Below are 15443 nucleotides of genomic sequence, written 5' to 3'. Positions count from 1 at the left end.
GATAGTGTTGCTAAGGATGATAATGATGATTATATCGTGATGAGTGATGAATGCTTCCCCAATTCACTCTGCAAATTGAATGATAAGTTAACGAATGAAAGATGAACATCTGATGATATCATTGCCACTCCATTTTCTCCGTCTGTTTCCTTTTCTTCTTCAATCCTCAAAATCCTTCCTTTCTCTTCTCCTTCAATCTTCACAACTGGTGAATCTAATGATGATGATGATGATGATGATGATGATGATGATGATGATGATGATGAAAATGAAATGAAATGGCTCAGCAAACCTGATCCCACAATGGAAATATGTGTTTCCCCTTCTCCAAGCGTTGGATATCGAAGTGATATCAGGTGGTCAATCGATATAAACGGTGCTTCAGAAAACCCACAACCACTGAAGTCTCCTCCTTTCTCCTTCGATACAAACCCATTCCTGCTGCAATTGCTCCACAAATACACAACAAGTGGAATCACATATCCCTTCTCTCCTGTCGTCTTCCCCTCCCATCCACACAACTCATCCATTGATCCCAACTCCCGTGGACTCATCTCCCATTTGAAGTTATCTTTGTCCGCAATCTCACTCAGATCCCATCCCGAAACAAACACATTCTTCCCTTTCCAGGCATTGCACCCAACAAATGTCATGCTCTCCAATGAAAATATATCAATTGTCTCACCCAAACTCACAAATATCCCTCCTCCAAATCCTTTTCCTCTTATTTCTTCCTCACTCGATGACACTTCGCATTCTGATAATTTCACATTATTCATTTCCAAGTTCCCCCCATTCCCCACTGATATCATAATCCCTCCTCCTTTCATTCCACTTCCACCTGAGCATGTCGAGGATATATTGCTTTCTTCAATTTTCACATTCCCATTAACGCCCATCCCAACATTCAAGCATCCCCCACCTCCACTTCCACCTGCCACATTCACTTCCACTCCACTCACTCTGCTATTCAAAATCTCCAATTGCACTCCACTTGTCATCGTTATTGGTGAATTCTCATTCATTTTCAATGAACTTTCCATCACAAATCCATCAACAATCAGTTCTCCTCCCTCAATGTTTATCACATTGTTTCCGATCTTTCCATCAGTCAATGCCCCACTCTCAAATGAGACTGAACAGTTCGTCAGACTGAGTGTTGATGTTGAATGAATGAATGCACTTCTCCTTGGATTCATCTGACCTTTCGCAACTAATGAAAGTCTCCTCATTGCCAGTGAACTCGAACAGCCAACAAGTCATTCTTGTGTGAATGATCCTTCATCATTCACTTCCACATTCCCTCCAATCACATCCACAAATATGCAATCAAATCCATTGTTCACTCCTGCTTCTGAATGGAATGAACATCCAGTTATCACCAATTCACCATCTCTGTTAGAAATAATTGTTTTGGCCGAGTTGTCAAATCCCGATGCTAGTTGTAATTGGATATTTATCAATTCAAGATGAATATTATTTCCCACGAAATATTCCAGCTGACTTCCAATTGCCTTTTCAAAATTCAATTTGGCTTTCACATTTTCTTCTCACATCGATGCAGCTGTTTTAATCTGGCAATTGGATGCATTGAATGAATCTCGAATAATAGTTGATCCTTCAATCTGAATTGTCTTCATTCCACTTTCCTTTTCCATGTTTTCCATCCATTTCTTCATCGTCTGGCATGGTTCTTCCTCGCTTCTACATATTACAACATCAAATTCACTGTTAGAGTAAAATAAATCAATTTCAAACAATTCTTTTTTAATGGTAAAAAAAACCAAACTTTTATTTAGTACATGTTTTTATTTCTAAATATTGAGCTATTTTGTGTAGGTAATGTTTAATTTTGCAACATTGATTTTTTTAAGCATGCTATGATCGAGCCTAATACAAAAAAATATTAATATTCCAAAAATTTAGAAAAAATTCGTAGGAAATTAGCTAAATTAATATTTATTTGATGAAAAAAACTATATAAACCTTTTGCGTTCCATTGCAACCTTATTTGAAATTAAAAATTTGCAGCTTTAAAACATTCAAGCGAAAAAAAACATGATAATCTGTTTGAAAAAAGGAGCTGTTTTTAAAATAAAACAAGTGGGCATATAATTATATACTTATTTTAACACATAAAAGCGAACAAACCACAAACTTTTGAGTTCGATTTCTGCTCAAACAGCATATTTTACTTTTCATATAATAAATAAATTTATTGTGGGTTAGATCAAAGTCATTTTATTAATATTTTAACACGTGATTAAAGTTTTTTTCTTATAAAATTAATTAAATAAATAAAATAAAATTAAAATAAAAACACATTGGATGTCCAAAAATCACATTTTCTTTTCAATTTGAATATTTTTCTTTGAAATTCATGTTTTTATGGGTCATTTTTCAACAATCATTTTTTTCAACAAGAAAAATTTTTTTCGAAAAATCGGTCCATAAAAAGTTTTTTAATAATTATTATCTATTAATTCGTTATAATTTGAGGGTTAAAAAACGCAAATTGCAAAAGGAACGCGTTTGAACCTATGCCTGCGAAACCAAACAAATTGACGAAGTAATAATGGTTTTTCCCATCTTTTATACAAAAAACTTAATTATCGAAACTTTGTCGAATATTTTTTAACTTTGTAAATGCGGAAATGGAAAATTCATTAATTTAAAGTGAACTTCTTGTGAAAACTGTTTGTTTTCATCTTTTCTGTTGTTCCTCTCTTTATATCAAACTTTTTTAACTTTTTGTTGTTTGCAGCTGATTCGAAAAGAGAAGATGTTTCAATTATGAAACACTGCAGAAGGAAATATTTGATCAATTAATAGAGCTTATTTTTATGTAATTGTTTTTCAAAAACAGAAGTTCAGCTAAATCGAAAATGTTGCATTGAAAATAACAAAGCAACGAATGAAAGGAACAAAGGAATGAAAATTATTAACCGCAAAATAAATTGAAAAAGATGAGCGAAATGAATAATAGGTTATATGAAATTGTTTTGATTATCCAACAAAATAAAATTCATTATCATTCTATTGACAAAAAAAGGAACACAAGACTTCTCTGAAAGACAGTAATTTTTCACAATGTGTCGGAACGTGAAGCGATATCAGTTTGTGAACTTTCCAGTTTCAATTATTTATTATTTTCAAAATAATTCTTCAACGTTATGTTTGATAGTAAAATTGTTCACAATTGACAATTCAAGTTTTTAAAAATTTTGCAACTGAATTAAATTCTTCATCTTTTATTCTTCATTGAACTGACATTCGAATAACCCTTTACCAAAAAACCTCTTTTTCTCCTTGTTTCATTTTCCGCAACTTCTGGAAGATTATGACAAGTGAAATTTATCAAATTGCATCTTCATAATCTTCCAGAACCAAACAAGAATTTATTCAATGTTATTTCTGTTTTCTGTAATTTTTTCAACCTTCAAATGAATAATCCAGATTATTTTTTTTGTTGCGCTCCTTCCGATCAACTTTTCTTTGTTAAATATATGTATTTTTCATAAACGTTATTCGCTTTTATCATTTTCGCCATGTTTCATTCAACAAGTTATCTTTTTTTTTAAATTCTTCTTAACCTTCCTTATTTTCCTATCCGTTTTTGCCTTCATCTACATCAGCATCATCAACGCCTTTTAACTTTCTTTGTTTGTTTTTAGGAGGCGAGCAATTGGAGTCATTTGAGTGAAAGAATAAAAAGAAGTGGGGATTTGACTATTTTTTTTTAGGAATTAATAACGAAGCAAAGACGAGACTAACAGATTTCGTTCTCAGAAAAAAAGAAGAAAATTTGTGAAGAATAATCACAACAAAAGTTATTGGTTTACTAATTGTCTGAATTATGATTATTTCGTCAATTATTGTTTAAAATTAAAATTAGGTTATTTTTTTCAAGTATGTTCGATACCAACGAAAGCTAATGGAATGTGGAAAGAGAGAGAGAGCTGAGTGCGTTTATGAAATCGGAAGATAATAAATGGAGAGGCGCATTGAAGAATGAGCAGCCGAAAAAATAAAAATCATTGGAAAAGAAAAAAAACTTTTTTTGAAGATTTTGAAAGGCATTTATGAAGAATCTTGTAAAGCAAAAAGCGAGAGTTAGGAATTGGTGAAATGATGAAAAAAGATGTCTAACAAATAATTGAGTGAAAGAAAACAAATTCTGTTTGATTATGAAGAAAAAGAAAATTATTAAAAAACATGGATTGAAAGAGAAAAGTGGATGAAAAAGAATGAAAAAAAATTAGAAGATGAACAAAGAGAAAGGGGGAAAAAGAGGGAAAAATTAAGAAAAAAAAGAAGAATATGGAAATTAAGACGATTTCGTTGAGATTGAAGTTGTTGATGAAAATGTGATCGGGTAAACTGATGGATCGATCGAACATAATGTTGACTCAAAAGAAAGGAACATATTGTTTATGGATATCTCTTTCGAACTCAGAACTTATAAGTATGGAGCTGAAGAAGCAGACAATTGTGAAACATTGAAAAATATGGCTCCTCTTCCCTCCTGCCTGCATGCCATTGGCTATTGAAACAGCTTCAAACACTTCCCGTTTCTCTGCAGAAGCCAAATTCATAACACTCCTTCTGCCTCGTTCCTCCCCAGCTGCAGCTCCACCAGCTCCACCAGCAGCTACATCATCCGGAACGTCTCTCGCCTCACTTCTTTCTTCGTCACCGCCTTCGGTACAACCACCTCTCGCTGTTTCAGCCCTACCCCCTGCTGACACCCCTGCCAACACACCTGCCAACACCCCCGAAAGCACCCACACTAGGTTGTCCAGCCGCAATAAACCGTCTTCACAGCTGCATTTTTCTCAGACGCTTTCAGAGGAGCCCACCGGTCTGTTGTGTCGCACACATCCGGCAGCTTCAAGTAGCGCATCATGAAGTCATTTTGCAGACACACTTCCAGCACAGACGTAAACGATGGCAGACAGCAGCCCGACAGCCGGTACGCATCCCGGAAGATCCGCAGCGACAGCGCCTGCGGCGTCTGCGGATAGCACACACACAGAAGAGACTCCAGCTCCGAGTACGTGATCCCTCTGCGCACTGCCCCTGGTGATGACAATGACGATGATGTTGTTGATGAAGCCGATGATGATGTTGATGAATCGCCACTGCATATCGCATCATACAGCGCATTCATCGACTCCTTCCGCTTCGTTGCCTCTGCCCGGAAGTAGTTCTGCAGAAACCCCAGAAACACAGATTTATCCGCCTCCCACTTCTTCGACTGCATTCCTTCGAACTCCCCAAATAACATCTTGATCTTCTTCTTCGACGCACCTTCAAGCACAGTTTAGAAGAATTGGAAAAACAATAGCTCGTCAATCATAAACTCCTCCGGCACAAGCTTCACCAAAAACCTAACATCCACAAATTTCATCCAAAAAAACTCCACTTCGTGGATTATCCCCTGCGGCACCCGCTCACTTTTCTTCTGCTCCATGTGTTTCTCCAACATTCACATGAACACAAAGTCCCCAAACCCCTGCCCCTGCCCCTGCCCCTCTCCACCCGGCACCACCCCCGCCCACTTCTGCCTCAACCTTGTCTCCGAATATCCCCCTGAACGTAGACAGCTTACGCACCAGCTACGGCAGCAGCCCCATCTTCAGCGACGTCAGCAGCCGCTCCATCGGCACAGACGACCTCCACGTGGGCTACATCCGAAGCACATGCACCGTTTCTGACGCCACCTGCCCCTACGACCATGATTCTTTTCTCATCAGCCGCTCCGTCGCCATTGGAACTTCCAGCAATAACAGCGCAGTTACCCCTTTCTCATCAACCTCACCTTCCATGCTCACGTAAAAGTTTCACCGTACCACCTGTTTCTTTTGCTCCTTCACCTGCAAAATCAGTCACTCCTAGGTCTCTTCATTAACTTCTTCATTTTCTTCTGCTCCTGCACTTTTGACAGCACCATCATCATTTTCGTTTCCTTCTCCACTTGTTTCTCTTCTGCCTCATGTTATATCTCCTCCTTCTCCACCACTGGAACACTTTCCCCAACAGCTGTTTGCTTTGCCCACAACACTCACCCCGCTCCCCACTTTCACAACAACCCCCTTCCCGCTCGGGTCTGGCCCAACCATCACAGCGCTGCCATCCCCGATGCTAACAACAAACTTCTCCTGGAACTTTTCACACAGCCCCAAGGGCAGGATCAACGACGCCAAAGACGGAACCACTCCACCTCCCGCAGACGACAACGAAAAAGGCGTAGCAAGCGGCACCCCTGCTCCTGCTCCTGCTCCCTTGCTGTCCTCACTCACCACCCCGCCCTGCTGCGTTCGCCGCTTCTTCTCCTTCTCAGTCCCCACATCAATAAACTCCGCCTTCTCCTTCATTTCCGCCAGCTGCTCCTGCAGCTCCTTCACCTCTGCATTGTACTTCTCGCTCAGCTCCAGGATCTTCCTCTCCCGCATCCGGATGATCTTGTCATTCTCCTGCAGCTGCTCCGCCAGCCCGCTCGTCCGCTTCGAGATCCGCTCGTCGTCCCGGATCTTCTGCAGCAGCATGTTGAACTCCGAGTACCGCTTCTCCATCTCCTGCTTCGCCTCCTCGTGCTGCTCCTTCAGCTCCCGGATTTGCTGCCCCAGCCCCTCCTTCACCCCCGCCAGCTCCGCTACCTGCGCCTCGCACTTCACGCACGTCTCGCTCAGCATCTGCGCTGCATTCGCCTTCGTCCTCTCCAGGTCTTCCTCCTTGTTCTTCAGCTCTTCCTGCAGCCGCCCTTCCCGCGCTGCCCCCGCCTCTTGCTCCTTCCACAGCGCCCCATACACACGCTCATACTCCACTCGTATCTGGTGCAGCAGCTCTCCTTCCTCGCTGTGCCGCATTCCCCAGCATCTCTCCCACATCTCCAAGCGTCACATCAATGCACATCTGGTTGTGCATAATCTGCTCCCCTGCCCCCAACCGGTCCATCCACTTCGCCTCTATCAGCTCTTCAAACCGCTCCCCCAGCCGCCTCACCCCTTCCCTCGTGTACGTCACCAGCGGCCCTCGCGACTCTCTCTACATATTCCCCTCCATCGGCATAAAATAGCTCCCCAGTCGCTCCATCGCCCCAAACGTTATTTTCCTCGATGCCAGCAGCCTCGCCCGGCTCATGAAGTAGTCGCTGTCGTCAATCTGCGACGGTGGGTTCCTGAAAAAAATACACCAAACAGAATTCAATCACATTTTTTTCATCGTTCAAAGGAACTGCCACACAAATCGCCAGTCTTGTCTTCCTCCATCCCACGAGGCTCCTCAAAGGCCAGTCCCGCAACAGCTGGCGCATCACAAAAACCCCACACCCACAGAAGACAGCCAACTCATCAAAAACAAAACAACAAATATCCAAATCACACACTTGTGGCAATCGCATTCTCTCTTCGAATGGGGGTCAGAGATCGATCCAACAACTTCGTCTGCTTGCCCGCAGTCCCAGAAGCGCGCTTCGTTGCGCTCGAAGGCTGGAACGGCGTCGAGAGCAATTGCGTGCTTTCACCCCCAAACGGCGACCCAGCGCGCTTTATCTGCGATGGCAGTGAAGTAGGTGTCAACTTCTTTCCGTAGTCCAGAGCACACAAAACACATAAAGCTCAAAAACAGAGCGAAAACAGCAAACAAGAAAGTGAACAAAAAAAAGTTGGAACACACAATCATTATTAATAATCTCCATAATAAACTAATGTTAATTTGTTTCATTTGCATTATGAGATTACATAGATAATGATTGTTATATCTCAAATAAAAGATATGTGAAACTCATTTTGTTAAAAAAGTTGCAAAAGAAAACTCAAGTTGAATGAATTGCAGTTTATAAACAGAAAAAAATACAAATAAACTTTAAAAATTGTACCAGTTTGATAACATATACGAAGAAAACTGTAATTTTAAATATGTCAAATGCTTATGTTTGAGATAAAAGAATGAATAAATCAAACAAGAAAAAATTACGGTTGATTGAAAACATTCGTTGATTTTTTGTGGAACAAATCAGGTGAAAATTGTAATTTTTCAAATTTTTTCACCCAACTGGAATTATAGGCATGACATTCTTCGGTAATATGTTGCAGCATTGTCTCTTGAATGAATTCTGTCTTTCTTCAAAGTTGTATTTGTTTGTGAAAAGATTGAAGATATCAGGGAAGGAGGGAACTGCTACGGAATGAATAAATAAATAAAAATCGGATTGATTCTATGAATGTGTATGAACAAGCTAATGAAAAAAAGATTCCTTAGGATGAACAAGCAAAATGGGACTTAATGCATCTTGATAAATCAACAGCAATTTCAATCAGATTTATGTTCAAATTGTTTTAATCATATTCACTCTTTAATCCTTTTCAATTCTTATGAATTGAAGGTTTCTTCTGTGCAACATTTGCATACCTGCCAAGTCAGGTTGGAGTTGCTGTATTCTTCCGATTGATATGCTATGTTGAGTTTGCTGTCATCTCTCATGTTTCCCAACTTATTCATCCGGTTCGTTTCTACTTCACATATTCATTCTGAAGCATTGTTTTCGGATGAAACATATATTCCTTTTGCGGATAGCTTCCTATCTTCTTTCACATGCTCTTCTGCATTTTCCTCTGGTGAGAGAAACCTTTGAATCCATTGAACACAAAGCTCTATAATAACCTTTTCTTAAACGGAAATAAAGATATAATTGAAAAATCCTTTTTTCATTTTATCTCATCCATTTATCCTTTCTTTATTTCGAAATAAATTTTCCTTTCATCAAAAATAAACAATTGCTATGTTCCATTTCAAGGAATCTTCGAAATAATCTGAATTTCATTGATCTTCTCTCTTTTCAATCATCTTTTCTCTAAAAATCTCCTTCGATTTTGCTCTCAAATAAAAAAAAAAATCCATTGTTCTATCGAAAGTTTGAATTTTGAATTTCCAATTCAAGTTACAACAAAAAACAATAAAACATTTCCGAAAAACTGTCATATTGACTGTTTCAATAAATGAAAAAGATAAGAATAGAATCAAGGTGAATATATGTTTTTAATAAATCAACCAAGAATACATAAAATACCAGTTAAACAGTTTTAAAAGCTTCTTTTCATTGGTTAATATTTTCTAAATGCCCATGATCAAAGGAAACAATTTGATAAGCAAATCAAATCAAATAAACCTTGATTGAAAAGGAAAAAGAAACATTTTGTTTCAAGACCATGATTTTATAAAAACACTTGAATATCTAAAAAATTAAAACTTTTTTCTAAACTTTATCATTGCATATTTATTCATCATTGAAGAAAATGAACAGATGCACTTTTGTTAAAATCTTCAAATTATCGAAAACGTCCTTCGTTTATCGCGTTCGTTTATTTTTTTGTAGATGTTTTCTGAAAGAACAATAACAAATTGTTTTTAATATGGAATTTGTTAATCAAATCATCGATCATGAAATTACTGAACTTCACAGGGATTGTTGATATTTTGTATTTGTTGATTAATAATTAATAATTTAAAAAGAAACCGGCATTTTTGGTTTATGTTTTATAAAAATTGAAATTCATTTCAAAAAAAATTTTTTTCTGGACGTTTAAACGTTGATAATAAATTTCTCATTTGTTATTAAATTTCAATTTCATTATATTGTTTGCGATTTCAAATGTGGTTTCAAAATCTGTTTGTTTATGTAGATTTTTGAAATCGAAAAAAAACATTGAAAATGGATGATCAAAAAAATTATGTGCCAAATAAATTCTGTCAATCAAAGATCCAGACACAGTTTGCCTCATAAAACACTTTTTGGATGATCTTGCCCATTTTGTTTCTTTAGTGATGTTTTTTAAAAGGATTTATTATTCAGAAACACCGTTAAAGATCACAAATGAGCAAAGAACGAATTTTTGAAACTCAAAAGAGTTAAAGAATTTCAGTTTTAGCAATGAATGATACATTTTGTTTGATTCCTTTTGTTTTCGATCAACAAAATTTCCAGAAAAGCTCAAATAATATTCTTATAGATTTATTGAATTTCTTTGAAACTCTTTGAACAAGCTAACTATAAATGGAGATGGAAAAGCAGCGCGGACGAATCAGACGAAGAGTTTGACAAAGATCTATTCGGATTGTTATGTGCAGTAAACGAAGCAATTGACGATGAATATATGGGTTATTCTTTTTGAAAAGTCACAAATGTTTAATTTTCAAAAAAATCGAAATTTTCTTATTTTGCCCAAATTTCTGTTTCAGCTCTCAAATCTCCTCAAGAATGTTTGAAATAACATTATCAAGTGATTGATTCCATTTAAGTGAAGTTTGTTTTTTGTTAACAAAATATTTAGCAAAATATGAAATTTTCGATTTATTGAAAAAATTGAACATTTGAGACTTTTCAAAAAGAATCACCCATATGGAAGATTTTGATGAAAGAAATCCAAATGATAATGCATATCATTCCAAAGAAGAAAAAAAGACAAATTTTGATGAACAACAGAAAAGCGTCAATATTATGGATGAGGAGGAAGAATGTTGTTGCTCAACAAATGATGAATTTCATGAACTGGAGGAGGAATATGTTGAAAATGATGATGTAATGTGCCTTGGGACATTTGGATCAGTGAAAAGAATTTATTCACATAATTTCGAACTGGAAGAGAAAACAATGCTCGATAATTTTGATGCAGTGTTTGGAGATTGGTATGGGAGGATGGTCTGCAGCTTTAGGGAGACTTTTCAAAGTTTTATTGGTCAAGAAAAAGGAGAAATAATTGAAGGTTGTTTGCTGTTGTTTCAGAGATCTTTGGAAAAAATGGAAATCGAAAAATGTGTGATTGAAAATAATTCATTCATTTATTATTCTTATATGTTTCGAAAAAGCGACATTCACAAAATTTACTCATCATTTGCACACAGCCTAATCCAATCTCCTTGTAGCGAATGTTTTTGTGAAAGATTATCTTCCAGGGCTCGAAGAATTGCGGGAGAAAGACGTCAGAGTTTATCAATTGACACTTTGAACTGCTTGCTGCATATTTAATGATATATTTAACTCCTTGTTCTTTTCATTTTCATTTCAGGCTTATCACTAACATGAGAATAAACATCTATCTTCTCATATTTTATTACCAAAATTAAAACATTCATTTATTCTTCAATCATTGAACATTTTGACACAAATAGTTTCTGGTGCATCAACCTCCTCTTTTTCTTTCTTGTTTCTCTTTCTTTCCAAAGCCTTAATGGATTTTTTCTGTGTGAGAATGAAGTCAACAACCATCCTATCAGCCACAACAGATGAGGCAGCATTGACACATTCACTCAGAAGTGCGTGGTACGCAGGCGATATCTTCTGCAGGCTCATAAGCTGTGCCATCGCCTGTGAATAAAGCACACTCGACAGAAGAAATTCAGATAGAGTGCAGTGAAGATGGCTCCTCAGCGCTTCCTGCACTGAAAAGGAGGAAGAAGAAGAGGAAGATAAGTTATTTCTTCCATCTTAATTGATTCTGCATTCTTCTTCTTCTCCTCCTTCTCCTCCTTCTCTCATGCTTCCCCTTTGCTTCACCGCTGCTCCTTCCTCTCTGAGCGACAGGCGCATCTGCTCCTCAAACAGTTGCTTTGCACAAACACATTCACCAGTCAGTATTTCGAGCAGATAAAGCCAAAATAGTTGAATGCATTCTCTTTAATGTACTGACATCCCAGCTGCAGCGCGGCATGAAGCAGCTCCACATCTGAAAGCATTGCATCGTTAACCACTGGGGTTTTTTTTCTTCGTTGTTTTCTTCTTTCTCTTTGTCTCTCTCCCCTTGTTCCAAAATGTGCTCATCTGCTTGTCTCTGCCCATACCCCGCAGACTGTGCAACATAATCGATCGTGGCTTCACTGTTTCCCATATGCACTAGCGAATCAAAAAGGCTGCTATTCTCCTTCAGAATGACTGGATAGCAGTACAACAACACGTCAGGTACAAAGTTTATCTTCACCGGAAAAAGACGCTTCGTCTGCAGCATCGCAAACACCCGATTCACAACAAGCGGATGAACCTCGTCCAAGATGCTTCCGTCTTTCTTCTTCGCAAATAACCTTTCTGCTCCGTTAGGCACAAGTTTTCCGAAGCCTTCTCTCCACGGCTCCGCCAGAGCAATCATATCCTGCTTCGGAAAATCATCTTCTGTTCCCTCTTTCGCAAAGAGCGCGGTGGCTCACCAGAATTCAATGCGGTCGCTGCCGATGCCGCAGAGATGGTACATTTTAAGAGCCGGTTGTGTTTCATGCTGCCCAAATAGTCTTTCTCTTCGGTTGCTCGATAGAATGAAGGTTCCACTCCAGCTGTCTGTATCGCAGTGAAAAATGCATCCGCACCTCTTTTCTTCTCATTCTCATTAAATTTGCAGTATGCTTGTTTGTTCTTTTTCAAAGCCGATCGAAATTTGGAAGACTTGTTCGCGATAAGTTGAAAATCAATGCAACTGTCAACTTTCATGGATTGATCAGCATCACAGGGAGGAATAACACCCAACCAGGAATAAAATGATGTGCATATTGGAACAAAGGCTATGTTCAAATGTGTAGAACGCGCCAAGTTCCTCATATATAAAAATGAAAATAAAAGATCATGATCATTATTTCTAATCTCATAGGGATAATGTTAATGATAAGAGGCAAAAGAAACGGAGGCTTCAGTGTTCATTGAGAAAGTGAATGCGTGAAACCCTATCGCCTTTTTTATATATATTTATAAAAGATGATTTCAAAATGATTGAAAATTTCATTCAATTTATGTTTTAGAAAAAATGGAAATGTTAACGCATATTCATGGAACAACAAATTTTGTTTTGTTGAAAAAAATTGAAAGATAATGTTATATTCAATTCCCTGAAAACTGTTAATGTTCAAAAATGTTCAATATTTCCTTTGTCCTTCTGTTTTTAATTTCTTTCAAATCATTTCATCTAATTGAAAATATGTTTCAACTTTATTTCATTTAACAAATAAAAGCATAAGGAAGCAAATGACATTTCGATTATTAACAAAAAACACAATTATTAATTAATCTTAAAATGAAACAAGCGATGAAAGATGAATGTCTCAATAAGAAATCAAATTTCGAGGATTTTCCAACAAAAATAATATTTCATTTGATTTGAAAAAAAAAACAAAGAAAACAGAAAACAACAAAGAAAAAGAAAAGGAGGGAGTTGAGGAAGGAAAAGAAGATGAAGAAATATCAAATGAAATTCTTTTGCTTTTTCTGATGAAGATCGAAGAGGATGAAGAGCACAGAAAGAAGAATGAGAATCTGAATTTGCGTGGAAGAAGCAAGCGAAGCCATTCATTTATGCATGTGTGTGATGCGGAGATTGAAGTGCAATGATCTTCAGTGGTTGCCTCGATGTTAATGCTCTGATGTGAATGTTGTTACAGATGAAGAGACCATGGTTGCATCAAAGGCGCTCTTCACGAAGGTGCTGAGCGCTAACTTTTCAAAACAATGTTATCGCCCCGGCTAAAAAAGAGTGGCTTGCTGTGGAAGATGCATTATTCAATGGGGAGGAGACTGAGTATGTGCTTCTGCAACATGAATGAATTTCGTTCTGAAAGATAGAAGAATGTTAATTGAAAAATAATAGCAGTCAAAGAACTGAGAGGTAAAGAACTTAAAAAAGATGATAATGGATAATCATTAAATAGGGAACACATTTTTCACAATCATTGCGTTTTGTTCACTTCTGATGAAAAGCTGTGATGTAATAGAAAGAAGAAAAAGCTGAAAAAAGTCAAGAACAATGCAATGAGGATATGTATGAAAGCAAAAAAAGAAAGATATTTAATAACAAAAGCAAAACGATTAAATACAATTAAATGGATAGATAAAGAGATAGCAAATTCTTGATCAAATTTTTATTAATTTCAACATCTGTTATCTGAGATAATGAATAATGCCATCATGTTTTTCCCACAGAATTGATCTTTTTAAATTGTGACTGTTCCCACAAGAACCCAGGATGTTAAATATGTTTTTCAAATTTATTTCATTGGCAAATAACATTCCTAACAAGTTCTTTCAAAATTCAACAGGATTTATTGCTTTCTATTTTCAAAAGTTTGACAATGAATTTTGATTATTTAAATATGGGTTTCGATATGAATTTTTTCTTTTTTGAAACATTTTCAAAATCAATACTCAATTGCAGAAAATAAGATCAAACAATTATTTCTTGAAAAAAAAAAAAAAAAAAAAAAAAAAAAAAAAAAAAAAAAAAAAAAAAAAACTGAGTGACGAAGTGACTGACGAATGATTTTGCTTTTTAGGGTGACGCAGAGGTTTAGTTAGCGTAACAGATCTTGGGTTTAGGGTTATGTTCCCGCTCTTCTATTTAGGGTTAGCACACAAAAAAATTTGATCTTTTTTGGATTTTTAGGGTTAGGGTTTAGCCAGGTTTAAGTAGAGTCATAAGAAAGCAAAGCTGGGCTTTGGCTCGAGCAGCGCAAGCGGTAGCTACCTCGACTATTGATATTCCGTTGGTCAAAGGTCGGGGGTTCGACTCCTTCCAAAGCTCTTTTTTTTCTGTGTTTTTTTTTATTTTTTCATAGAAATTTTTTTGTCACGTTCTCTGTGAATATACCTTGATTTTTTGATAAAAGTGGAATCAATCGACACCTATTTTGATCGCACCCATTGTATTTATATTTCTGTTATTTCTCTTCTTTAACAAGCTCTGAATTGAAGATTTTTTTGTGTTACACGACTAATTGTTTTCGCATTTTATATGTTGGGGTTAAGAAAAGGTGAAAAAGTTGGGTTTTCCGAGAAAATCCAATTATTTTTGATAATTAATGATAAGAAAGAAGGGCATAGGTCTAAATTGTACCAGTAGTGAATATGATATAATTTGATGAATATTTGAAATATTATTGATTGTCATAATTAATTAACACTGTACTATCAAAAAAATTTCAAAAATCTTTTATTAAAAAATAAAACAAAAATATATGATCAAACCCATAAAAACACTTTTATTTTTTCATTTTTTATTTTTACAAACGTATTGTGACAGTTAAATTGTTAATAACCGAATTAATGTTCACATAAAATAAATTTCTTCGTGTTTCAATGATTTTATTTCATAAATTTGCTTTTCGTTGGTTGTGATCAAATTATATTAGAACAATGATGCATGCTTGATAATTAGAAGTTTTTAACAGAGAACTAAATTATAAATGAAGAAAAATAATTAATTAGGTGAGAATGGGGTGGATCGAAGACAACAGGAGAAAGCGACTCGTGCACTGATGGAAAATCGAGTGGAGGGGCTATTTTCATGTACAGCAAGGGAAATGGAGAACTATCTGTTTCACATTGTCTGTTTAATAACTGTTTTTCATTCAGTTGTGGAGGTGGAATTATGTGCCTATCAATTGATTTTGTGGATATCGAAAATAATGTGTTC

At 36.6% G+C, this 15443-nt stretch overlaps 5 protein-coding genes across 5 annotated transcripts; all 5 read right to left on the bottom strand.

Moving 5' to 3' along the window:
* Positions 1 to 29: 29 nt before the first annotated feature.
* MONOS_648 (uncharacterized protein) lies at positions 30 to 1199 on the bottom strand (the record flags this gene model as incomplete). Its single annotated transcript, XM_067876718.1, has 1 exon — positions 30 to 1199. One exon carries the CDS (start codon positions 1197 to 1199, stop codon positions 30 to 32), a length of 1170 nt encoding a protein of 389 aa, XP_067731092.1.
* A 3590-nt stretch (positions 1200 to 4789) lies between these two features.
* On the bottom strand, positions 4790 to 5739 carry MONOS_16445 (uncharacterized protein; the record flags this gene model as incomplete). Its single annotated transcript, XM_067869354.1, has 2 exons — positions 4790 to 5310; positions 5616 to 5739. 2 exons carry the CDS (start codon positions 5737 to 5739, stop codon positions 4790 to 4792), a joined length of 645 nt encoding a protein of 214 aa, XP_067731091.1.
* Positions 5740 to 5993: 254 nt separating this feature from the next.
* Positions 5994 to 6890, bottom strand: MONOS_16446 (uncharacterized protein; the record flags this gene model as incomplete). Its single annotated transcript, XM_067869355.1, has 1 exon — positions 5994 to 6890. The coding sequence occupies one exon, from the start codon at positions 6888 to 6890 to the stop codon at positions 5994 to 5996; it is 897 nt and encodes a 298-aa protein (XP_067731090.1).
* A 157-nt stretch (positions 6891 to 7047) lies between these two features.
* On the bottom strand, positions 7048 to 7683 carry MONOS_16447 (uncharacterized protein; the record flags this gene model as incomplete). Its single annotated transcript, XM_067869356.1, has 4 exons — positions 7048 to 7180; positions 7246 to 7306; positions 7388 to 7583; positions 7678 to 7683. The coding sequence occupies 4 exons, from the start codon at positions 7681 to 7683 to the stop codon at positions 7048 to 7050; spliced, it is 396 nt and encodes a 131-aa protein (XP_067731089.1).
* Positions 7684 to 11621: 3938 nt separating this feature from the next.
* MONOS_10458 (uncharacterized protein) lies at positions 11622 to 12140 on the bottom strand (the record flags this gene model as incomplete). Its single annotated transcript, XM_067862910.1, has 1 exon — positions 11622 to 12140. One exon carries the CDS (start codon positions 12138 to 12140, stop codon positions 11622 to 11624), a length of 519 nt encoding a protein of 172 aa, XP_067731088.1.
* Between the last annotated feature and the right edge of the window lie 3303 nt (positions 12141 to 15443).

This window comes from Monocercomonoides exilis (genome assembly GCF_001643675.1).
Source record: "Monocercomonoides exilis strain PA203 chromosome Unknown scaffold12-1864167, whole genome shotgun sequence".
NCBI classification, from domain to species: domain Eukaryota; phylum Preaxostyla; order Oxymonadida; family Polymastigidae; genus Monocercomonoides; species Monocercomonoides exilis.
The sequence above is the reverse complement of the archived record's forward strand: the minus strand, read 5'-3'. Positions and strand labels throughout refer to the sequence as shown.